General features: G+C 40.0%; 1 protein-coding gene across 1 annotated transcript in view; it reads left to right on the top strand.

Annotated features, from left to right (window-relative positions):
* The first annotated feature begins 6466 nt into the window (after positions 1–6466).
* LOC150099885 (alpha-2-macroglobulin-like protein 1) overlaps positions 6467–27285 on the top strand; it is a 59843-nt gene continuing 39024 nt past the window's right edge. The window contains exons 1-4 of the mRNA XM_090402393.1: positions 6467–6592; positions 15631–15752; positions 24550–24707; positions 24858–25040. Coding sequence (XP_090258519.1) covers positions 15682–15752; positions 24550–24707; positions 24858–25040 — 412 coding nt within the window. The 5' untranslated portion in view covers positions 6467–6592; positions 15631–15681. The remainder of the gene's footprint in view (positions 6593–15630; positions 15753–24549; positions 24708–24857; positions 25041–27285) is intronic.

The following is a 27285-nucleotide window of genomic DNA, read 5'->3' as shown; positions in this document are numbered from 1 at the left end:
GATAACTTTTTGGGGGAAAAAATAAAAAAACGCGTTTTTTATTTTTTTGTGTAACAAAAATTTTATTCATTGAACTCTTTGGAAAATGTTAAGAGTCTAAACTAAATATTGTGAAATATTTTTAGGTAATTACATGTTTCGAGTTTTTCTCAGTGAATATACTTGTAAATAGTATTTCAGCAAAATAAAATGTGCATTTCTAACTTAAATGAACAAAGATGTGTGTTTTTTTGTTGTTGTGTTTTCCCATAGTGAATTTTTACTCAGTTATTCTGATTAGGTCTTGATATTTAAATCCAAAACTTTATATCTTAATGCAATTCTGTTTAATTATTTTAAAAAATCACAACTGTGAAATTAAGGCCGTGACAGGAAAAAAAAGTGTTGAAAACGAATATCCATGTATTGATTATTTTAGAAATTGTCTAAGGCTACCTATTGGCATTATTTGAGTTATCTGAAAACAAATCGTTCATCGAACTGTTAGAATTTGGTTATTTTACAGAGAGAGAGAGAGAGAAGCACCTAATTAACCCAAGAAAACGTGACTTTAACTCTTCTTTAAAGTTTGGCATAGAGAGTATGTTTGTACTCTACAGATAACATATATACAAATTTTACCTTTCCCTACACAAAGTAAGATAAAAACACACCAACAGTATATCCAACAACATGTGAAAACATGTTGTTGAGTCATCTGCGCAAAAGGTTCCTTTTTGAAGGAACGGTCAGGGTAGGGCATGGTAAGTGTAAACAGTACTATCAGAAAATACCAGAGAGTCGAGTGACTTTGGACTTAAGGTAATCGTTCATCCACTGCAGCTGCTGTTTTGTGATTTGTGTTTATGTAAAAATAATGGGTGAGCCACAAATTCTTTGAAAGTTTCTTTGTGAAATGTTCTAATTGTTTAGAATTTTGTAAATGAAAGTTACCATAAAGTATACGATCAGAGCTAATAATCAATGAAATAATAATAAATATCTATTTATTTGTGGTGCCATATGAAGTAATCAAAGAAGAAGAAGAATGAAGGAAACTATTATGAAAAATCGACAGTGGGTGAAAAATACGAATTTTCAGTTATCATTTGGATAATTGACTGCCAATTTCTTTTGAATAAGAGTTCAAATTTATTTCCTAAAGAAATTTGTATTTCTGATGGAATTAGTGTAAGATATGCATTGACAAAATCACCTTGTAGTTTGAAAGAATTACCTGAAAGAGTTAAAAAACAGAATTCTTGGTTAATAAAATATAACCATCAGCTGAAGTGGGAAATTGGTTCATCATCTCTGGACCAACTAAGAGATTGGATGATAGAATCAACATGCAAATATCATATATTACTTGCCAAAGGAAGAGAAAAATCAAAACCATTAACGAAGTTAATAGGGAGGCCTGTTCTTGATTTAAATGAAATTGGATGCCCAAAACGTGAAAACATAACGTGTACTTTTAAATGCTTTTGGAAACATAACGAAAGATTCTGTGGTTTTAATAATTCTCTGAAGTATATGTATTGGATTCAAAGAAATAAAAACACAACCCTTAATTTTATTACAGTAATAAATTCCCAACGAACGCCAAACGAAAAATTAACTTTCAGATGAGAGTCACATTGTCAAAAACCATATGACGGCAATTCCACAAACATGGAAGAACCTTTAATGTATTTTTCAATTTATTTATTTTCTGTATTGTTTGATTCAGTTAATACAATTTGTAAAAATATTTTATTCAAATAAAATGTGTAAATTTAAATGAACATTTGGGTTATATACAACTTTAAGGAGGAGGATAGCATTTTTTTTTTTTCCTTGTGAAATTTCATGCCACAAAGTAACCAGAGAATTTTTTTTTTGATTCATTGAATTAAAATTCTTATTTGTTCATGCAAGCATTCAAATATTTCAAGAAACTGACAAATCTTGGAAGCATAAGGAATAATCGGTATTAATTAATAGCTAGAATTTTAGTGGTGAAGATTTCACCTGAAAAGTCACAATATTGTTAGAGTTTGGTTATTTTACAGAGCCATTAGATATTTAAAACTAACGACACGTTAAAAAACTCTTAAAAAGATTGCTGTAGAAAAACGCTGTGGATAGTTCAAAACCTTATTATCAGTTACTTAAAATTTACTAAGGCTGAAGAAAAAAAAATAAATAAACAAATTCTACTTACAGAAATAGGTTGAAAGCACAAGGAATTGAAGGTAAAATTAATAGTTATGTTGGTAATTTCCCAAAGGAAACCAAGAATTCGAACCAAAACACATGATTTCTCACCTACGTACAACAAATGGCGACCGGATAAGAGAGATATCTTTAAGATAAGACTTAATGAGAAATATACAGTGTGTGAAAATAAATTCACATACACTTTATATATTTATTAATTCTGCTCAGTTATTCTGTTAGAATATGACCTTTAAAAGTAAAATACAGAAAATAACCATTCAATCTGAAAAAAAAAAAAAAATAATAATAATAATTTCACTTGTCAGAATTCCATACTCTAACAGCAATCGGAATTCGAAACCAGAAATAACACTTACCCTAAACAAAACGGCGCATAGGCTTTCCTACCAAGCTTGGGCAACAGTGGGAAAGAATTAATACAGAGAACCAATCGGATAGTAATCTAAATTAAAATTAAATGTAAGTATTAATTTACTACACCAATAAATGCCAACGGTAATGAAGAATGAATAATTTAGGATATGTGTTATTCAAACATCTTGATACTAGATCCTTAGTCATATGTAATTATTTGAGAAATATCCAATCTTGAGGAAATGCTACCTTTTGAACAATACCCCAATTTACGGATGTGACTCATGTCATCCCCTTTGAAGAAAACTGCTCACTGGGGGATATTTCAAATGACAAAACCACAGCATCTACGGTCTGTAATCTAAAGGACGAAATACTTAACTGGTTCAGGTTACAGTATTTACAGAAATTTCATTCTTTGTGGTTTTTGTGTTTGTGTTGTGTTGTGGATATAAAATTCAACTATTTTGGAATATTCGTATTTAGAAGAGTCATCTGGAAAGCTGTAAGTACTTTTTTAACTTAAACATAACAACTGCTCGTATGTTTTTTGTAAGCGTAATTGTAATACTGAATAGTTTTTTTTTTCATAAGAATAATCATAGGGTATATATTAGAGTATCAATATGGATACATTAGCGATTTTTTTATGTCTAATGTGTATGTTTAAGGGACACCAGTACATAATTAATTATTCAGAAAAACTCGAAACACGACAACCATCACGACTTTCTCTAAGAATTCCCACACTTTAACAGGAAAGAAATACCCAAAATGTATTGGAAAATTAGTACAACCATCTATAGAAGAAAAAAATTATTTATTGAACTTGAAGATCGTACTTTATACAAAACAAAATATTCGGATGAATTATGAATAAAATATGAACTTGATTAGATTATGAATATAGAAGAAATTACGGATGAACTATGGGGAAAAAAAGTGTGTTTGAGTTACATTAGTATATATAATTAAATTATTCAGAAAACCTAATCACACCCGTCATCACGACATACTCTAAAAATTCCCACCTTTAACAGTAAAGAATTACCCCAAAATGTATTGGAAAATTAGTACAACCATCTATAGAAGAAAAAAAACTGTATGTTTGAGTAACATACCATATAATTAAATTATTCAGAAAATCTCGAAACTGTGAATTTCCAAATACAAAACGCCACGATTCTTATCTCTAAATATCACCCACAAGGCAATAAACAAACCAAAAACACCACTTGATGTTTCTGACTGAAGGGGGGGGGGGGGGGCAGCGAAATTCCAAACATCTTAAAATCAATAACAACAAACATTCACGTCACGAATCCTAATCTTATCTTGATCTTGTTTAAAGTGTTCACCAATCACGACACGATTCCTTATACATTAATATATCTCTGGTTTCCATTTAAAACATCACTTATTTATAACTAACAATGACGTCACTGATATTCATCTGACAACAACAAACATTCACGTCACGATTCCTTATCTTATCGTGATCGTGATCTTGTTCAGAGTGACCGGTATACTACTATCTTTCCATCGTTCTTTCTCTTCCCAGACTCTTCGTTTTCAATACTTCCACCGATGTTTGTCCTGTTAAGTCAATAAAATTTGATTTCACCCGATTCAAGGTGAGAAGAATTAAGTTCCCTTTTCATAAACAGGAAGGGCGTGTTTCGCATGTCGTCCTTAGAGTAGCGGATGACACCTACGCAATCACGCGAAATGATGACGAATTGGCAGGTGCATGCGTTTCCTCACCGGCTCACAATGGTGTAAGTTCTTAGAATTAATAATAATAATAATAATAATAATAATAATAATAATAATAATAATAATAATAGTTTATATTTTCGGTAGGGCTTTGGACACCTGAGAGACGCAACCAGGATGTTGGATTGAAATTAATCGACTTTTACTCTGTGGTCCTTGACCTTGGCCGAGGGTTCGGTGGAAAGAGGGATCGTGCGAGCTATTCACACACACACACACACACACACACACACACACACACACACACACACACACACACACACACACACACACACACACACACACACACACACACAGCGGGTTTGGAAAGAGAGAAAGATGAATGCACACTGGGGTTGAAGCAGCTACTTTTCCGTTTTGTTCAATAAGCACCCCAAACTGCACCATTTAGGATGGTTTCGTTCGCGCGTAGGAACTCCGCTGAAGCTGAGTTCCCACGCGCTTCGTAAGCTGAGTTCCTGGTTGGAACCGAACGAAATCTTCGCCGCTAAATTCAGTTATTTGGGAGAACTCACTTTTCGTGGTTTTGCGGGGTGGAAACTCGATTTCTCGGCAGCAAAAATCTCTTGTGAGAGACCCGATTTTCATTTCTGTCAAACATTTTTAGGGATGAAACGATGATCGAAGTAATTATTCGATCTGGTGAGAAGAAATTTAAGGAATCTTCGATAAAGCAAGTTTTAAATATTTGTGGTGATAAAAATCGAAAAATCACTAAACGCGCATAACAAAAAAATAAATAAATAAAATATAAAAAAATTAAAAAAAAATTAAAAAAAAAAAAGAGCATTAGGTTGGTTCGATTTTTAAGACAATCACTGTACGGACAGGAGTTCCCTTTGCGAGAGAACCCTTCTTAGGATTGTGCACGATCTCCTTTCTGTCTGTTCTTATTCAAAATACATTCACAAAAGCAAATCAGATGCATACTTGACGCACAAGGGTGTTTGTGAACTCTAGTGACACAGAAGATGACGTGTGAAGTTCTGTTTTTTTTTTTTTTTTTTATTGAAATCTGCTCTGGCGAAATCGTGTGGAGCTGTTTGTATTTTTTTTTCTTTTATCACAAATCAATTCTGCATTCAAACAGTTTTTGCGAGTATGTCCAACGAATAATTTGCGCGTTCAAATTCCACCGGGGGTTTCAGGTGGATCATCATTTTCATCTCCCCGCTGCTTTCGAGCCCTCAAGTGGCTTGAAAATTTCTTCTCTGGAACTGGTTTCCGGATTGCGTAACCTTTGCTCTTTCACAGTAGAGCATGTGCTAAAATCACTTTCGATATTTCTCCCCCCCTTTCCATTTCTTTTAGCGTTGCTCTGGAAAAGCCTCACCAAGCTCAGAAAACAGCGGATCGGAAACATGAGGTCATCGTACGTGAACGCCCTGCAAGAACCTCCGTGCTCATTCTGTCTTTCTCTTGCGACTTCTTTCCTTTTTATGTCACCTGAGCAGGGCTGTCGACTGCTTCAACGCGACAAAAGAGAGATTGTCGCGATATTCCCAAATGGACGCCCGAACTGGTTCACTGATTGGGAGACGGCACACACACACACACACACACACACACTCTCTCTCTCTCTCTCTCTCTCTCTCTCTCTCTCTCTCTCGCTCTCTCTCTCTCTCTCTCTATCTATCTATCTATCTATCAGTTTTGTGTTTACAAGACGGGAAAATAATTGTAACATTCAAATCCGAGAAATAACTCGAAACAAGTGTGTGTGTGTGTGTGTTTACGTGAGCAGAGTCTTTTCGGTCTTGTTTGTCGGACTTTGATTCGTAATTCGCGGGTTTCCCCGACCTCTCCTGGCCATTTCTCGGAGAGGCCGCGCAATGCGTTAAGCGGAGGAATTGTTTGTTTATTTTGAAGGGGGAGGTTCCAGTTGGGTTGACCTTTTTTTTTTTTTTTTTGCGAATTTCTCGTAATCGAAGACAACCGTTCGTCGGTCAGAGAAATTGGGTCGAGAGATCTGCCGTAATCGAAGGTGACGGATTAACGGCGGCACTTGACGGATCCGTGCGGCCGTTGCGACACCTTTCGGTGCAATCACGAGGACTTTCCGCGAGCAGCTGAGCACCGACTTGTGACGTCAATCGTTCGGTTCGGCAATCGTACTTCCGAGTAAACGTATTCTCGACGGGCAGCTCGTTACGCTCGTGCTGATTACAAACCACATGATCGAGCTCGTTAAAAGAAACGACGCGTGCAAGCCGACGCTTCACCAGAAGTCGAACGCAAGTGGAACGCAGCAACCGCACCGGTGAGTGGCGAATTTTCTTTTTCTCTCTCTCTCTGTCTCTCCGCATCGAGGTTAGTGGGTCTTCGCCGCACGTGGGTTCTGTGTCTACGGGATGCGTGAGGGGGTTTTTAGGACTGGGAGGAAACGCAAACGATGTCCGTAAAGCTTTGATATCGACGGATGAACTCTCGAATATGTTGCCCTTCCCCATGTTTCCGAGCGGGCGAATCTTCTTGAAAATCGACCCAAGCGGGATTTTCGGAATTTTTTTGAGGAAGCAAAGTTGAATGCAGGAAAAGGACGGAATCCTCGATTGCAAAATGCCCCCCCCCCCTAAAATTGTCGTTTAACCGTTCATTTTGGATTCGTTTAAGAAGTCAACGATGAAAGGCTTTCTGGAAGATTATTTTTCAATGATCGGCTGACCTTTTTGCTGGTCGAGAATATCTGAAATCAAACTATTTTGAGTTTACGCACTTTAAAAATCTTCTTTCATTCCGACTGTTAACCGAAGTCAGAACTTTGCACCCTCATCGGGGATGAGTTCGCTAAACGGAACGCGACAAGTGCGGCGGTCTTCGTTCAGTATCCTTGGTTTGGGTCCGTCATGTTAATGCCATTTCGGTTTCTTTATTCTCGTTCTTGAGTGCATTTTCTTATTGTTAATAGAAAGGAGTTCTTAGTGGTGTGTTGGTGGACATCGCTTTGGTTTTCGTAATTCGAAATATTTTGTAATTCGAGTTAAAGTAAATGGTAAATAATCCTGCATTTAGGCGAGTTTCATTAAAAAAAAAAGTGCTTAACGTATGCATGTCTTAAATGTGAAAGAGTGAGGTCAGTTTACGAAAGAATCGAAGTGCGAAGGCACTTAACAGAGGTGACATTTATTGGGATGGGTTGCCTTAACAAAGGCCCTTTCTTCGACCCTCAAAAAAACCCGCAGCAAATTCACTTTTAACGCTAACTTTCTTCCGAGACGGTGGGGATTCCGAAATGCAGTGGCTGACAGCAGGACGACACGCGATTTGAGCCTCATTTAAAAACGAACTGTCAGTCGCTCTTGCGCGATGCAAGAGCGACTGACAGTCGTTTCGCAAGACTCAGAATTCCATAAAATGAGCTGTTTCAAAAATTTCCAGGTGTTTGCAATGTTTCCGATGTGTTTCGATACGCACAAGGATATTTTCAATTCAGAATTATTACATCGAATCACTTGAAAGACACTCAGCAAAAATCGGGTTGGAATTAGGAAATTTGAGTTCGCCTTCTAAGTGATTATTAACAGTTTTGCATTCACTTTGATGTTGTGGTTATTATTGTTAAAGATGATGATTATTATACAAGTTTATAAAGATAAATAATATGTGCCTATTATTGTTAAACATACTGTTAAACATGATTCTATTGTCAGTTTTTGTTAATCGTTATAATTTTCATTTTCATTATTTCTTGTCAATGTAGATATTGTTAAGACAAAAACGTAGATAATCAGCATTATTGAATATTTTGCATTGTCATTGTTCGTTTATAAAAATATTAATAATCAGAAAGAAATAAATGATAGAAAGAAAGGGAGGTGTGTGAATAAGCGCGATACGGAAGTGCAATGGCGAGTTTCATTAAAAAATGGACGCGTTTCCTACTGGATCACTGGGGCTTGTCGTCTCGAAAAACGAGCGGAGAATTACACGACAGGAATTAGTGGAGGTTCGTGTCCCTCGTCGTCTGAGACGGAGTAAACTCTCCTGTTGGAAGTGCGTAATAATCAGCAAATGACAAAAGCATCGCGAAGAGTGAAGTCATTCGTTCCGTCAACAGACATTAAATTCAATGAGATCGTCGCTCACCTTCCTGTAATTTGTGGGACACAAAATCAATCTTCCTCCACACAGCTTATCGTTTAGTCATTCAGGGGAATTTTCCCGAGTGCGTAAACTCCCTCGGAAGGTTTGGCCTTCGATCCGTCTGTGTCGGTGTACACGACACCACCCACTCAGCCTTGAACGGATTTTGACGACGTTCTGTATTCAGTCTCTATCAAAGTTCACGAGCCATTTCATTTTAAGTTGAATCGCACGATTTCTTTTAAATTTATGTAAATTTAAAGGAAGAAAAAACGCTTGAACAAGAATTTACTGTTAGTTGATCTGAGAAAAAATGGCGTCTCTCATTTCCACAGGAATTTTGACCAGATGGAAGACTGAAGAACGAATGTGTTCATATATATTGCTCAAGACTGGTAATCACAATGACAGCGATTCCTCAAAGATGATGCCTTAATAATGGCATCACAAAACACATCTGTGAATAGAGCAGAGTTTTTTTTATTATTTTCTTCACGTGTGTTCTAATTTTAATGAAATTATGTGGTCCTCGTGACTGATTTGTAAACTTACACCGACTAACTCAGTGCTGAGCGGAAAATATATAATCTTGCACACCAAGGGCGAATTGCGTGACAATTTTTACTTCTGCTTCTCTTCTGGGTTCTACGAAATTTCTAATGAAGTTGGCCACTGAAATAATGTTTGCCCTTAATGTGTCCCTCGCCACTATTAAAATAAGACCGAGTTTAGCAGAACATACGGCGAACTGAGGGGGGAGGGGGATGCCCACTTAATGTGTTTCCATTCGTTCATCCTCCCACTGGCTTTAATCCCCCCCCCTCCTTCCCTCATCTAACATTTCATAATTTTGTGAGCGTTATTTCCCGTGGGGGTGCATCAAAGGAGTATTTCTTTGCACCTGTCGGCGAGCAACTTTTGTGTGTGCTCCGCTATTTCTCCTCGCGATTGTTTCCCCGAATCAATTCAGCTGTAGGTCAACGGTCGGCGTGCGCAACCCGGTGCGAGTGACGTCATAAAACCATTTCAAGTTACTTAAATGAGGCTGCGATGGCGTGTGCTCGAAAGCCTGTTCAAACTGAATGCGCACTTTCTTTGTTCTGTCCGGGGGTGGAGGAAGGGCGCAAACACGGAAAACTAGTTGGCAACGTTGTTTCTGGGATGAGGAAATGAAAAACGGCCGAGAGAGAGAGAGAGAGAGAGCGAGGAATTGTGAGAAATGAAAGAACCGAAGCGGAGAATTGATCCCAAATTAAAACCGTAAGAAGGTTTTGCTTTCTTCGTCAATAAGCCAACAAAGACGAAATAATTTTGCGACTTGCTACGGCATGCTTTGAGAACATCCTGTTGGGGAGATGCCAATCACAGTTCTATTTTACGCGAGCGAAGCGTTGAAAACTCGCTTAGCCACCAACCGACACAAAAAAACCTTCGAATGTTTCTCCAATGTTTCATTTCTGTAGCAGCAAAACCAAACCACTGAGGATTTCACAACCATCAGAGCCAGAGATTGCGCTGTGTTTTATTCTTTTCACAACGAACATAATCTTCTGATTTATTCATGATTGCATTCGCAGCTTCAACATTCATGTTTGTGATCAGTAACGAACGATCGCATCCACTTAATGCAAATGCCAGGCTTGCCATAACTCTTGTAAATACGAAATGAAAATTCTAGTTTTTCGTCTACACATCATCCTCAGGAACATTTCGCTGTAACTTGCACGAAACATCGCAAACAAGAGCTTATTCTAAATTCATTTCTGCTTGAAATATATATATATATATATATATAGTTGACGACACCCGGCAAAGGTGTGGTCAACTTTGCAGGGATCTGGCTTGACCATTCATAAGGACTGATTATGGTTTTGAATGTGAATATGAAAAAAACTCTGTGCGCCTGTTTGAGAGAACCGCTGGTCCGTTCATCTGTCTGTTTGGGCTTCTCTCCTTACGGAGACTGATACAGAGGATGTTTTATATCAGTTGGTGAGCAATTAGGAGCAAAGATCATCGCAGGAACTTGTATTCAAGTGCTGTGGAGATATTGCTAGATGTTAACTGACGTCACTCACAAATTACTTCAGGTAGTTTAAGCTGAAGGGACTTGAGTGATCGAAGTCTCCAAGGAGTTATATTGTCCTTGGAGGCTCTGCAAAAGGGGGTCTAGAAGATCACGATGTAGAAAGTGTGTGACGTGTAATTGAATAGCATAAGTGAGAAGGGAAAACAAAATTCTTAGTGAGGCAGTGCAGTTAATTGTCGAAAGAAGATGTAGAAAGAGGCTGTAGCAGCATCTACATTACGGGCTAGACAGAAAATAAGTAAAAAAAAACACTTGGAAATAGATAAAATCTTAAACTAAACTGGTTTAAATTTTAACAGATTGACCATAAATGAATTAACTCCATAAATCACCAGAATGTGATCGCTTTATTGAAGGAAATGCTAAAAGCAGGTGAATGACGAGTGTGTGGCGATTTGGCTCGCTGAGACCCGAACGATTTCTACCAAAGTGATAAAGTCCCCAGAGACTGGAGCTGACTGACTGATTTTCCCTTTCAATCGTTTCCGACCGTAGATGACTTTGTAGGCATTTCCCACAAAGTGTTCCTGGTGAGATTTTTACAGGGTAGTTCACCATTGCTTTCCCCAACCCCCAATTTTATTCGGGCTCAGGACCGGCATATGGCTGGGACGTATTCATGACTGTAATCCATGTGTGTTCACGGGGACGGTTTACCTGTTCTGGGGGAAATGTTCAGGGTGTAAATGCCCCCTCCCTCCGTATGAGACCGTCTAACTCACCTTTGGTCGAAGGAGACCAGATAAAGGTTCCTCGCGTCACTGACGGGAATCGAACCCAGGTCTTTCCGACCTGGTCTGTACTGACTGAGCTACGAAGGCTCGAGACTGGAGCAGTAGTAGTAAAAGACTGCCGGTGTTTAAGAAAGAAGATTGTAAGGTGAACGAGAATTATAAAGGGGTAGCAGATAGAAGCTTATTGTGTATTCTAGAGGAGATCCTCCGCATTATTGTGCTCAAAGGATAAAAGGCCTAATCTAAAGCAACTTAGAGAGGGGTGAGGTGGTTTCCAAAAAACAAAAAAAAAACCAAGGTAGTTGTTTAAGAAATGTTTAGAATTTAAGATCAAATGTGATCACGTGTTTTGTTGACTTCAAAAAAGGCTTTTGATTCGGTTGAGTCGATAAAGAAAAATTTGTGGAAGAGACCTTACGGAGTACCTGACAATCTTACTAGCATGATAACTGCTCTGTATTCATCTAACAGCGAGGTCTGTGTTGATAAAATATCCAGTCACATTTTCTGTCTATTCCGGTAATTTATTTTGTGAGGAACAAGAGTAATGAAAGGAATAAAGTGGTCAATGAATCTTAGAGTACTCATACTGAATTATGCTGATTTGGCGTTTTTCGCAAACAATGAGGGAGAAACGAACTCCTTGACTGCTACAATTGATGATGTTGGAGAGTCAACTCGGTCCACTTCTCAATACTGAGAGAGCAACGATGATGAAACTGGTTGCAAAGATGGGTCTTTCGACTTTTTTAAAAGATGTAAAGTTTCGCACTTCAGTTATCAGGAGGAAGACGCAATTGATATTGGGGGGGGGGATAAAAACCGATTTCTGCAGAGTTCGGAAATTCAAAGAAAGTTTCAGCGATAATAACAAACAGTAACATCCACAGTCGTCTGATTCTTTCTCTCTCTCTCTCTCTGTTTTGTGTTAAACAACTGAGACGTGGGCGATGTGTAAGAATGACAATTGGAGGTTGGATGCTTTGAATCAGCGGCGTTTAAGGAGTATTTGGGGGACGAGGTGGTTTCACTGCGCGAATAATTCGGCCACGTTGTCAGTGAGAAACATTCTGCGTTCAAGATTATGTTAAACGGATCAGGAGATGCAAGGAAAGAGGTCGGCCCGACCAAGCTGGATCCAGAATATCAAACGCGACCTTAATTACTGACAGTGGCATGCAGCAGCAGCATTGGGGCCAACCGCGTTTGTTGGCGTAGGAAGGAGCTGTCCAATCTGGTCAGACGTTCGCCACCGTTTATAGACAGGCTTAGCGAGCATCTACGTTGGCAATCCAACACACAAAAGAAAAATAGCTTTCTGACAACTGAATGTATTATTTGTAGTGCAAATTGCCAAGTCTGTCGTTCTCTCTACTTCCATTCTCATCGAGAGATATTTCCGCAGACATTTTTTTTTCATCTTCTATTTTAGCTGTTGGGCCGCTTTATTTGCTGACTTGCGTTGGAATGAAGCATCGAGATGCGAAGCCTGCGGATTGAAAGGAAATCGTGCGGTATTAAATTACAGCTGAATTTTTGCAAGGGTTGAAGGCCCACTAACTTCTTCCCTTGTTTTCTGAGTGCAATCCAAGAATCATTCCTGAAAATGAGACGCTCCAGGTTGCGATTAAAATCTTGATTTATTCGTATAAAAGAACTTTCTCACCAACATTATTTAGTGGAATGAACGCGGCTAAAAGAGCGATCGGGTGTTTCCACACACGAAGTGAGAACCCACTGATGGCTGTCAGCTTCAAGGATCTTCCGTGTGACGACAGACTGTTAGACAATCGTGTTAGGTGCACCATAAAGCCTTGCGACCCTCTTTGCCCGATACCGTTTCGAAGTCGGAAGATATCTTGGAGTGGGTCAGCTGCACAGCATATTTTATTTTTTTTTTTTATCGGTGCGTGTCTGATGGTACGAGGAGGCAGGTGCACCACAAAAACAAATTTTCCTGACCACGTGCAGGATTTTTCAGATGACGCATGCGCAAAATAAATAGTATAATTTATTTCTAATTTCCTGTTAGCATGACAGAACAGCATTCACTTGGCGTAATAATGCGATTCTTTTTCTCATAATTCAAGCAATCATTAAGCTAGAAATTAGCCTTTTTTTTTTCTTGGCGCTCCCTGCATGCTAAATTACCGTCGCGTGACCAATCCCGATGCTGAATATTAATGTCAGCACAGATCTGAAAGATAAAAAATGTATTTTTTTATGTGAATAAATAAAGGTGAGAAGGTAGAGTGCAGTTGAAATGGTGACGTCACAAATAATGAAATGCATTACAGCAACAGTTGGAAGGAAGCCAAGCGGTGCAAGCGGGGGGGGAGAGACGAGTTAGAAAAATTATATTGAGAAAAATTTGAACTTTTTTTTTCCTTGGATAAATTCCTTGACATCAGATTCCTTTTCTTTTACTTTCTGAAATAAACTGAGATAAGAGTTTCTTCACATCTCGCATACATATTATACTATTCAATATTATTCTATAATTCAGTGTACAATATTTCACAATACAACTCAATGTACAGTACGGTATTATAGAATAAAATTCAAGTATTACTATCATATGCTGTTGGTACTAACATTGTTATTGGCTGTTATTTTATTATAGTTAATAAAAAGTTTTCTCATATGCATGCAGAGTATAAAATATTTCGAATGGTTTTTGTAGTTTATGATAAGTTACTGGTTTTGCTGATAAAGTAAGTTAGTTTGTGTATTCACGTGCAGCCAAGGGCCGTAGTCATACTGGTTACTACAGAGGTAATTAGCTCCAAAACATTCACTGCGAATCCAGGGACCGCATCTATGCTCACCTTACGCGGTTTGATTTGATGTACACGTTAATATATTAATCTCCTAAGTGAATGATCTGGTTAGTATATTGGTACCTTAATTGGAATGATATTTGAGTTATAATGATCTCTTACTATGCGTTTACAGTAATTGTCAACATCGTTTAGTCCCATGAGGTAGTCTCTCAATCTTTTTCTGAATGCCAGTGCAGGATTTACGTATAAGCTAAAAAAGCTACAGCTTAGGACCTCGCAATCTACCTGAGTCTCAAATAAAAAAACAAAAAAATATAAAAATTGATAAAAAAAATATTCGTAGAAAAATCACTCAAATGAAGTCAGACATACCACGATGATAATTTCTAAATAATTTTAAATATACAAAATATAACATTAAAATAATTTTGGCGCATTGTAAAAGTGATTGAGATATTTTGTCTTCTTTTTTTTTTTTTAGCCTTATTTGTCGTTTTTAAAACCCTTTAATTATATAATTATTTCTGTGATTTTGTAAACGCATACTTTATTATTTTTTTTAATAAAAATTAAAAGACAATATATTTTCATATATTAAAAAGGCGTATATATTTTACATTTTTCTGAGACCAGCTGATGAAACTTAAAACAGTAGGGGGGCCTCTGGTTTTGTATAGCTTAGGGTCTCAGCAAGTCTAAATCCGGCCCTGCTGAATGCATATTCTGAGGTTATAGATTTGATTTCATTTGGGAGTTTATTGTAGCTGCTTGTCGCGAGGTATTCGAAGGATTTATGAAAAATTTATTTTTTTGCCTTGGGTGCTACCAGCATGTTTCGGCAGCAGCGTAACCCTTAGTGTACATTATATACCATGAAACTTTCAGCGTTCCTTTTTACGTATAACAGACAACCGTAGAGATAACGTTTCTGTAGTGGTAGAATATTATGCATGACAAACAGATCGTTGGTTGAATGTGCGAAGTTAGTAGTGGTTATGGCTCTCATTATTCTGGTTTGTATTCGTATTAATGGAAGCAGATTGTTATAGTAGTCTCTACCCCAACAGGTCATATGTCAGATATAATAATTAAAGATAATTAGAAGAAAAAACAATTAGTACGTAGACATCACGGGGGAGGAGGAGAAGGATTCTGAAGCTGGAAGTGAGTTGGGCGAGGGGAAGGTCCGACTGAGGCTTCCCCACAAGAAAAGGCGCCCTCTTTGTAATAGAGGTGGGTGAAAATAGAATGCAGGGAATACTTTTGAAGCCTGGGGGAGCACGTGTGTTGGGGAGAAGGACATCATTGAACTCGAATCATTAAACAGGGAGCGAATTCTGTTGAGGAAAGTAAAGCACTGAAGAGAAAACGGGGGGAGTGCAACAAGGGAGGAGGAAATGTTCTGGGTTTAATCTGAGTGGGAAATCGATACGATATCGCACAGCAAGGCGCTAATTGCCTTTTGGTTTAGTGTGACAAGCACCCTTTGGGTGTCACTGTCCTTTCTCTGGATGTGTGTGTGTGTGTGTGCGTGCGTGCGTGTGCACTTAATGTGAAGCATTTGATAAAATCTCTTCCGTTCAGCCTAATTTCCTTTTTATCCCGACAGCCAAGCAAGAAACAGAAGCAGGAAATCCGTAGCAGCCACCGTACAGCGGAAATGTGTCGGTCAGTAGCGCTCGTGGCCCTGACCCTGCTACTCTCGCTAGCTCAGACGGGCGTCGCCAAAAGGTACGTATACGTCACTCCATCACTTTTTCTTTCCGGCACCATTTCGTCCGAAGTCCATCCAAGCCACGTGCACGAGCAGCTGCTTTCCCGTTCGGCGAATGACATCACACACGCGCTGACACCAACGATCCCGTCAATCCGCAACTTCTTTCTGCTCTTCCCTCGGGCTTCGCTGTGAAGGTCACGCCCGAAGTGGCCGACAATATTTCCGTGTGTCCTTGTGGCCAAGTCTCACTCTTTCTTTCTCTCGCTTCCGTATCTCACGAATGTTCGCAAGGGAAGATGTCTGAACAGGATCGGGGTTCTTTACGGTTAACTGGTCGAAGGCAGTCTTTCCACCGGGTGCTCCGGTTTCAGTCAAAAATGCACGCCGAGGAGCACGATACCGAAATTTCCCACGTTGAAGTGAAGACTTTAAAACGAATGGATTGCAGTGAAAGCGTTCAACTCGTGTGTTTATGCTTTCGTTGTTTACAAGGTTATTTCACGTGAAAGGGCAATGCGGGGTTTGTTCCCACAGTCGAATTGTTTGATTTTCACTTCCTAAACGTAATCGAGCTTCATTGCGACTTCAGAATTTGTTCCTTCAACTTGGTGATTTATTGAGGTAAACAATTCGAGTCGTGAGAAGTTCATTGCGTTGGTTTTCTTTTCTTTTTCAAAGATTTGAAAAGAAAAAAACCTCCTCAACCTTTTGAGGAAGGTTAATTCCGGAACTAAAATGGCCTCTCTTCCTTTACGGGAAATCAATTCGAGGTCCTTCAAATCTTCCGAGTGACTTACGGAGGAGTCTAAACATATTCGAGAATATTTGACAGAAGAAACTGTGGACTTATGAAGATGTGGGTGTCTGAGAGAGAGAGAGAGAGAGAGAGAGAAACTAAACCAGAGCACGTCTTCATTTAAAAGGTCAGTTTTATTCAAAGAACTGCTTGGAAAACATCTTTTTCGTGTTGAAAGATTCTTACAGAGAACAATTTCTTCCAGCTAAACTTTTTTTTTTCTTTCATTAAGTGAAAGGGTTTTTTCACTTTTTGCTTTCAACTTCCTTCGAATCCTGCACACATACACACAGCCGTTCCGCATCACACGGCGGATGCTGCGAACCAAATGAATTACTTTTCCAGTTCCTCCATGCTCAGCGGTGTTCATCGTAGCAAAAAAGAGATTTCGCTGGAAAACGTTTCCTCCGGATGGTTTCTCGATGCGGATTTTTCTCTTTCCAATACTCATTCAGATTCAGGAAAACTCTTCTCGAAGACCTCGATAAGTAACCCTGGTTCGAGATTATGGCGTTCTAGTGATTGTTCTTGAAATCAGTGCTAGCTACCGCTGTTGAGCCAAATCTCTCTCAGTACAAGCAGCGCATCCACACAATTAACGTTCGCCGCACGCGAAAAGACTTTAAAAGGAAAGTCTTCGCGTGCGGCGAAAAGACGAAAAAAGTTAAAAAGAAGACGAGTTCAGAGCACGTGCTGCTTCTTCCCCCAAGAAAATCTGTTGCGACCGGCCTCGCTCGGGTACAGGAGAAGTGACTGTTTAAGGGACACCCGCTGAAATAGTTTTATGCCGTCACGAAGGTCGTCTGACTCTCGGACGTAACAGGAGAAACGCTTCGTGACTGATGGACGGTGGTTTCGTTTCCCGCTGGTTCTCGATCGTGTCGGATGTCGGTGCCTTACGCAGCGGGGTGCGATGCGCGTCTACCACTTTAATGAGCATCGCAGTCCGTTGGGCATGCAAATGGAGACGGGGGTCGCGATTAACGAAGTAAAAGCATCCCCGCAGCAGCCAACAAACACGTTTTGCCTCTGAACCGGTTGACCTGGCGGGGAAGCAGCGCTGTAATTCCATCCGGGTCGTGTCTGCTCGGGATCAGTTTGTTGTCTGAAAGAGTAATCTCAGGTCATCGAAGGGGATCCGTGAAGAGGCGCGCTTCCGTCACCACCACCCACCCGCTAACGCTTCCGGTGACCCGAATGCGAGCGTCGCAAAAGAGGAAACGAAACGGGACCGGACGGGAACCCTACGCGATTGCCGATGCCCTCTGGAACACTTTTGATTCGGTTGAGTTGATAGGAAAAATTTGTGGAAGATTATGAGAACTTACGGAGTACCTGACAATCTTACTAGCATGATGACTGCTCTGTATTCATCTAACAGCGAGGTCTGTGTTAATAAACATTAATATCCCGTCACATTTTCTGTCTATTCCGGTAATTTATTTTGTGAGGAACAAGAGTAATGAAAGGAATAAAGTGGTCAATGGATCTTAGAGTACTCCTACTGAATTATGCTGATTTGGCGTTTTTCGCAAAGAATGATGGAGAAAATACTGAGAGAGCAACGATGATGAAACTGGTTGCAAAGATGGATCTTTCGTCTTTCTTAAAGGATGTAAAGTTCCGCACCCTGTCTTCAATTATTACAGGAATCTGCCCTGCACGAGCTAAACGATTCCATGGAGCAGCTGGCTTAGCTTTGTCCACCTCTCAGTTAACCATGCAGAACCCAAACGTCGGGGACTTTACACAACGAATGCTAGAGCCCCCCCCCCTCCACTAACGACCTTTTTTGGGCTTTTCGGAATCTGTTCTCATGAGGCTATCTTGACTGCTAAATGGGTCCTCGCATCGCTTCCCAAGTGCGGCCTGAGGACGAAGGAAGAGGCCTTCGAGTGGGATGGAGGAGTCTTCGCGTTCAGTCACGCGTAGCAGCACGACTCGGTCACGAAAGAGAGTGAAGGAAGGATGGGAAACACGTGACCGATACATGTCTTTCCAAAGCCCTGAATGGCAGAGGGGAATTGCCTGCATCAGGGAAGCCTGAAAATGTTTCGCAACTGGATTTTCGGCACACCCACAGTATAATCCTCGCTGCTTGCGGGGGGGTGGGAAGTGCGGTGTTTCTGTCACGAAACTCCTTACGAGTCGCTAATGATGTCCTTGACGTCGTCACGAGCAGACAAGACGCTTCCTCCTTCCTTGACCAAGGAAGTCATCAGACACACGACATCTTGTCAGGAATGAGTGACAGTGAAGCTTTGTGTCCCCCATTTCTTTCAAGCTCATCCCAGTCTCACGTGCGCTGAATGAAAGAAAGGAGGAGAAGATGACGCACGAAAAGTTTTTTTAATAATTCATACGGAGGTCGCGAGCTGAGCATCGATCACGCAACAGGAACTGCTGTTGCAATCCAAACTTTTTTTCTTTTTTTTTTGTCTTTTTTTCAGAAATTAATTTTATCCTAAATTTCTATGCAGCACATATTATATTGAAGAGTAGGGAATTTTCGCTACTCATGTGTGCACCGTAGAGCAAGAACTCTTCTAAGCGAAGATGAAATCACCTTCGTAACTCATCCCGTCCAAAACAGTTTCTCCAAATGAGCCTCGTTTGATTTTGAAACAGAATAGTTCAACAGCGACATTTAAATTTTTCATTTTGCACTTGATCGTTCGCAGTTGAGATTGGACTTGAATACAAATAACTGCTCGAAACCGATTTCCACAGAAATAAGGAACTCAGTGGCCTCTCCATATTTCTTAGTTCTGTATTTCTTAATACTTACATATTCAGCATCGTTTTCATGAATAAGAGAAGCCTATAAACGTATACGTATCTAAGAGATGATATATTTAGTGTGACATGTTTACTGCCCATTGCAGTAACCCTATATTTGTTTATTTCTTACATTTGAATTGCTTTATTCTGAGTCGAAAATAGAGGTTTCAGTCCAGCATGACGAATTCCTCTCCAACTTAGTGCATTACTTACTGAAGCGTGCTTTAAATCCATGTTGAAGATGTTAACATTTTTAAGGTTAAGAATCTAATTGAAACTGAAATTTTATTAACACTTGAGAAGTACACTGCTCAAAACAATTACGGGATATTTTGGTTTTATTGCAAATTATAAAGTTATAAAAGTAATTTACAAATGTACCACATTTATTTTAAATATATTCTTAATATACAGTGCAGAACACGCAGCTGCGTACAAAATCATGTTAAGACTTGTCGAAACGTGTCTTAGCTATTAGCAAGTGGGGGAGGGGTGTAAAAGCGTGGCTTGTTGCGCTCACTTCCACAATGCATAATTATCACTTCAACTGTAAATTTGTATCACACCTACCAACCATTATTTTATTAAAAATGGCAGAGCAACATGATATCCTGGAATCCACTGCTTGGAGAGCCATTGGTACATGCTCGAAGAGGTTTGCATTCTATTTACTTATTGCAAATCACAAAAGAGCGCGAAGAGTTTGGGCAGAGGAAAACCGCAGTTGCTCAAATGAGGATTGGACTCGTGTACTTTTTTAGTGACGAGTCCAGGTTCAGTCTGCAACCAGATAACCGACTTACTTGATATGGCGTGAAAGTGGAACAAGAAATACTATACAGTTTGTTCGTGAAAGATATCAACATCAAGGTGGGAGTTTGATGGTATGGGCTAGAATTAGTATAGGTGGCCATATTGATCTCTATTTTATCGGAAACGGTCCCTTAACAGCCCAAAGGTATCGCGATGAGATTTTGGAACCAATAGTTTGTCCATATGCTGCTGCAATCGGCCAAGAATTCATTTTCATGGATGAAAATGTGCTAATTCGTATAAGAGCGGTTTAAGGAAGAAGTACTGATTATCTTATCTAGTCCATGCAACCAAGATGTACCCTGTTTAGACTGTTAATGGAGACCATCATCTTGAGTATTCTGCAATTCCGCAGGTTCTTCTTTTAGTAGCAGAAACTTTCCTTCCACTCTCTTCAGTTCCAAGCCTTCTCTTTCAAGGTTGTGTACCTGTCATCTCGCATTGTCTTCCTTACTCTTCCTCTTGGTCTTTTCCCGTCTACTTTTCCTTCGATGGCATCTCTGATGATTCCATTCCCTCTCAGAATATGTCCGATCCAGTTTCCCTTGCTTCTTTTTATCCTCCTTAACAGACTTCTTTCTTCTCTACTCTTTTTAAAACCTCTTCATTAGTTATTTTATCTATCCATTTGATTTTTTCCATCCTTCTCCAAATCCACATCTCAAAGCTTTCCAAAATCTTAATTTCTTCTTTCTTCAATGTCCAAGTTTCATCTGCATAGAGGGCAACACTTCACCCATAACATTTTATTAGTCTTTTCTTTAGGTTTCTATCCATTTTACTTCTGAATAAATTTCATTTTCTATTAAAGGCATCTCTTCCCATCGCTATTCTTGCTTTTATTTAACTTTTACATCTTCCATCACTGCTAATAACACTTCCTACATATTTAAATATCTTTACTTGATTCAGTTTTTCCCCATTTATTCTGGTATCCATATTTGCCTCTTTCTTGCTATTGTCATTACTTTTGTTTTTCTAATGTTAATTTTCATTCCATAATTGATACAGGATTCCAGTAATCTGTTCAACAGATGTTGTAGTCCTGTTTCAGTATTTGATAGTAATGCCTTACTATAATTTATAACTTACTATAAGTTATAATTATTTACAGAAATTTCTAATTATCCGACAGAAACTAAAATATCCCCTAATTGTTTTGAGCGGTGTAGTACAAACGAAAATATGAACCAACCAATGCAGCAAGTATTAAGAACAATACAAGTGATAATAATTAATACTACACGTGCTATAAAATATCCTACGATTATTTTCCAAGTGGTAATAGAGAGATTGATATTAAAATTTTTTTAGTTATCTTTTCTCAAAGTGTATCATGATGTTTTCATTTGGCAGTTGGTGTAGCTACTTGTTGCCAACTGCTCAAATGATTTCGGAAAAATTTCTTGGTCCTTACAATATACAATTATAGAGAGAAAATTTCGGTAATGGTGAAAAGGTTAAGCATGGCAAACAGGCCACTAGATGAACGTGCGAAGAAATGGCTTTGGCTCTAAGTCGGATTGTCCCCTTTCGAATCAAACTGCTTGTCTCGACACATTACGAAAAACTGCGTCGAGTTTCCTATAAGGATGAAATTTGCGTGTTTATTTATTTATTTACACAGTGGAGAACTTAGGCTGGGAGGAGTACAACACCTCCATTAAAAGATGGATTCCTCTTCCAATCCAGGAGCTCATTTCTTCAGTTTCTTCCTGTCTCTCGTTGTCAGGATACAACTCAGATGGGCTTTTCAGCCAAGGATGAGTAACCAGTCTCACACAAATGGGCATTCGTTTAAGAACACCTGCAGCGGGCAGACATACTGACACCGACTGCTCTTTATGACCTCATTGGCTTCGATGTAAACAACTCCAAGTATCATAAAAAGCAGTCGTGACGTGTTCTGCTGACCTGTTCTCTCGACAGTCGGACAGCCTTCTGCCTCCCGTAATAGCCTTTGGACTCCTTTACTGACGAAAAATACACCGCATGCTTTTGTAATGCTCGTGTCTCCAAATCCAAAAGGGGGTGGGAGAAACCTGTTTAGAAAGAGAAGCGAACCGATGGGGAAAGGACATCTTCCGTTATTTTTCCCTGCTGCGTGTAATAATAATAATGCAACATCGAGCCGAAGCAAAGGCTTCACGTGAGTTATGCTTGTCAAGTGCGTTTGTGGGTGTTCTTCTATTCCGGGGAGGAAGAACCTCAATTCTAACACACATGTTCGCCTGATATGCCTTAACTAGAGAATCGTTAGTGGATGTGGCTAACTGATGACGAAGATACTGCGAATAGAACTGATGTGGGCAGCAACGGGATGTTCGCTAACCCGAGTCTAAGCACGAAGCTGTTCGCAGGTCTTCCACTGGTCAGTCAACATTTCCGAAGAGATCACTGCCCCACACCCGTTTCAGCGTATGAGTGGGTGTAGCGACTGCTTAAAGCGCAAACCCACAGATAGCGGGTGTTGGTCGAGAAATAAAAGAACACCGATCACGTGCATTTAATCTCGGTGTTTCTTGATAGTCGCCGCAGGTTCACAAATCAGTTTAAGTGCTTCGCAGTCCGCCATGTGTCACTGGAGGGCACGACAAAAGATATCTGTCGAGGGTGTTTATTTGGCATTGTACGCTTGTGACAGTTTGATACGAGGAAGGGTGACGGGACCCAAGATTTAGAATTACTTCTGTTCAGCATCTCTCTGAATGCAACAGCAATTTATTGAACGAATGTAGCGAACAGAACCGTCTATTTCTAGGGTACGTGTGTGTGTGTGTGGGGGGGGGGGTTCCTCTGAAGTACATCTTGCAGTAACAACGACATATTTAGTTTTAAATCCTACCGGTCGGTTTTCTCGGGAATCAAACAGTTTCTCCCTATACGAGACAGAAACGCTCGTTCATGTCCAGGAAGCGCAGCAATTTCCTATCACTCTTTTAGTGTCGCTAATGAGGGGTGACCTTCTCACCTTCAAAGCCGCATGCAGACGTCGAAATCGCAACCATAAGTACAGATCACAAAAGTAGTCTAATGAAGCTTAAAAATGCATTTTTGCACAGCGGGATTGTGTTTGATTTGCTTGTAATCTGAGGGAGGAAGAAGAAATGTCGACAATGTCAATGGCTCCGTTGTTTTTCGAGATTGCATCAGTGAGGTGCTACGGATTACGAAGTGGAGGCTCGCATGAAATGTGTAGTTGAAATGTGTAGTTGCCAAATGCAATGCGGAAATGATAATTTGCACATCTTTCGTATTAAGAAAGGCAGACACGTCAGGCTGGTTGTACACTACGAGATGAAGGAGACATCTGCTACACATTAAACGCTAAAAATGTAAGTATTTCTGGATTATAGTCGACAATGCGTATTTGTGTAGGAAGGAAGATGCATTTCATCCATCAGTTATTGATTCGACATGCGCCATGATTATCGGTATGCGCGATAATCAGTTAGCGCAATTGAGTGAAATGATACTATTTCCCGCTTTAAGCGAGTGATTAATCAGTTAACGCGATTTTTTAGGTTATTCGAAATTTCATTGGTTTTAATAACCCAGCTGATAACATCATTGAAGAAATCCGCACAATTGGAAAAGAACTTGGATTTAATGAACTGGATAATGAAGATGTGAGAAACTTGCTCAATTTCCATTCACAACAGTTAAGGAGTGCGAAGAAGAAGAGAATGTTGCGACTAAGAATCTAACTGCAAAATAACTTGAGTAGGTTTTAATCCCATTGAGTTTGCTAAGGAAATTTTGTTTTATGCTGATTCTGATATGGAACGAAACTTCGAAGTCCGCCGAAATCTTATAAAGCGAACGCCAGCTATCGCAAATTGCATGACAGGATGTAAAAGTCGAGCATGATTCAAACATCTTTACTTATTTATTTATTTATTATTTTTTTTTAAAGTAGCTGAATCAAATGTTTAGACATTAAATAAAAATTTAAGCAAATTGATTTTTATTAACTTTGATGATTTTATCCTCTAATATATCTTATTCTTTTATTTTTTTCAAATTTATGCTAACCGATGGATGAATTATAATTATTCCTATTGTTTATTGCATTTGCTTAACGCGATTTCGCTTAGCGAACATTAATTGATGGATGAATTAATCGCGTTAAACGAGTTTTTCCTGTATTTCTGTAATTTGAAGTTTTCAGCTTCTAACTGAAATTGGATCCCTTCTTCTGTTCGTCACTCCTCAATCAATGTTTGATTTTCAAACATGTCCCCCCCCCTCCCCGGTGTGTTACCATTTTTAAATCCCGTCCGCCCCCATCGCCTATTTACATTGCTACAATCACTGAAATCTTACATATCGAGATCAGTTTTTGTTATTTATTTATAAGCTCTGGTGGGGATTGCACGCTCACTTGTCAGCGCGAGTGTTTATTTGATTTCTCCTTTCAGAGGGTTCATTTTCACGGGACCAGGGAACCTTGCTTTGGGGTCAAAGGAAGACTACGCCTTGTCGTTGTTCGACGTGATTTCTCCCGGCACGGTGACCGTCAGTCTTGTCGACTGCAAAAATCAAACGGTTCACACTTCGACTGAACAAACCGTGAATGGTAAGTTGGACGACTCTTCCCCAATCTTTGTACGTTTCTTTTTTGATGTTCAAAATCTTAGACGTTGAAGAAATTCTTTCCGCTTCAATCAAAATTTGAAAATCTCAACTGCAGTCACTGAACGTTTTTTCTTTCTTTCTTTCTTTTCAGAGCCCAAAGTGGTCATCCCTCTCGAGGTGCCGGAGAAAATCCCGTACGGCGCGTGTCTGCAGTTGAACGGCACTTTCGATGACTATGAATTCTCGGGAAGCGAGGAAATCAACACCCGCTACCAGACGAAGTACACCGTCATCATCCAGACGGACAGGCCGCAGTACAAACCGGGAGACACAGGTAAAGAGTGAACGGAATGTCTAAAAATGCAAGCATCCTATTACACGTACTCCTGCATAGAGAGCAAAGGTCAAGTGCACTGCAATGAGAACAGAGACAGTCGTCGATAACAGCAGTTTGTATCTTTGATTATTTTGCCTTTTCAAAGCATTTTCCGAGAAAATGATCGCTGATGGGGTTACTTAGAAGAATTTAATGTCTTTGCTACGATCAATGCCATTTCAGCAGGGCTTTCTTTAAAAAAAAAAAAAAAAAAAATGGAAATCTAACTCTAAAAGATTTTTACTTCCTGAAAGTATTTTAAGCTCTTTCACCAAAAATAAAACAATAAATAAAAACCAGACGATAAATTCGTTCATTGGATTTTTTTTTTTTCTATGTGGTTCTCACCTACGAAGAGTTTCTTTGTAAACTATCGCACATTCGTATTCGTGCCGAGAGATTTTTTTTTTCTTCAATTTTTGTTGAATTTATTACTTTTTATATAATCCGGAAGCCCTACTCTGAGACCGAAGATGGAACCTTTTCTTCCATTTCAGATCGAATAAACTGGAAGGCGGTCTCACACCTGGCGATCAAATTCAACTCCCAACTAAAGACATTCACCAACATCCATTTCCACGACGGATTCGAGCCCACAGCCTCTTGGAGAGTGAATAGGCTAAGCACTCGGCCGACAAGACCGGTCTTTAAACAATCCGCGAGATTGGCTTTGTGCCTGAGCACTGGGAAATTGAGAAATAAGAACTGCTATGAGGACACCTTCAAGTGAAGGTGAATTAGCAGGTTTCAGTGATGCAGTGAATAAAAAAAATCTGCAGTTCTTGAGGTCCATGACCTGTCCAGATTGGGTTTCGTAGCCATCATTTTACGATGAGAATGGTGTTTGGCCAGTCTCGCGCCTAAATACGTTGCTTGGAAAGAAGTCAACGGACACCTCAGTGTGAGTAACAAACAGCCATGGAACCCACCTTAATAAGATGAAGGACCTCCTTCCGCTGCGATAACTGCAGAAATCTTAAGGGACATACTTTCCAAACGCGTACGAGAGCGATCAATGGGAATTTTTGAACATTCTTCTATAGGGAAGTGATGAGGTCCTGAATTGTTGTCGGGCGGACGCCCTTTGACAGCATCCAACGTTCAATTCATTCCACAGATGTTCAGTAGGATTGAAATCAGGACTCTGTGGAGGCCGATCAAGTGTGGCGACGTTCACGAACAAAAACAACGCAGTTACAGCAGCCTGACGACATCGTGCATTGTCTTGCTGAAGGAAGCAAAGGTCAGTTACCTAGAAACGCCACAAAGTAGGAAGCCCGTCATTATTCCGAATCTTTGGAATACCTCCATGAGTTCAATGTACGTGGCATCAGAAACAGAAGTCCGCGACCAAACCTGGAAAAAACAGGACCGTGCCATTACACCGCCAGCTCCGAATTTCATTGTTGGAGTTACGCACTCTGTCTGCGCGGTTAGCCTAGTGGCTTTGCGCTTCGCAACCATATGCCTGGGGAAGGAGTGTCCTAGGTTCGATTCCCGTCGGCGACGTGAGGAGCTGAAGGATCTTCCTCAGCCATAGCCAAGTTAGCCGGTCTTGGGCGCGGGCAGTAGGGTTTTTTCCGCCAGTTTATCTGGTGTTTTTCATCCCGCAAGCAGGCAAACCGGTCCCGTGAACACACAGGGATACAGCCAAGAATACCTTGAGGCATAGAAGTGACCATTCTATCCTCGTATTTCGGTTACGAAATCCAAGCATGCTTGGAAGGTTGTGGGCCTTAAAGGCCTGTTAAAGCCATTGGGATAGGATAGGATAGTTACGCACTCTGACAAGAGATGTTCACCGGGCATCTGTCGCACCCACACCCGTCCATTTGCTGGGTTCAGGGTACCGTGATTCGTCGCTCCATAACACAGCTTTCAAGCTTCCCATGTCCCAGTGCATACGCTCTTTACATCACCGAAGACATCGCTGAATTCTCGTTCGGATCATGTGGGGGCTTGCATATTGCAGTTCTACCACGGAAACCGATGTTGGAAGCCTCTGTTCTGAATGTTTTTGTGCACATTCGTGTTCCACTCGATACTCAAAACTTCGCATTCAACGTTCGGCCGACAACACGTTGAATGCAGAGTTGAATATGTATTATCGTACGGTCACGCTCAGTGAGTGTGGTGGGTCGTCCAGTGCGGACGCAGTGAAGCAACTCTTCGAGTTGCTTCACTGCGCTTCATCTCGGTATCG

The sequence above is a fragment of the Typopeltis vanoorti genome, chromosome 13 (genome assembly GCF_054136105.1).
Source record: "Typopeltis vanoorti isolate ZY-2024b chromosome 13, IOZ_Tvanoo_1.0, whole genome shotgun sequence".
In the NCBI taxonomy this organism is placed as follows: domain Eukaryota; kingdom Metazoa; phylum Arthropoda; class Arachnida; order Uropygi; family Thelyphonidae; genus Typopeltis; species Typopeltis vanoorti.
Note: the sequence above shows the minus strand (reverse complement) of the source record. Positions and strands in the feature narration are given on the sequence as shown.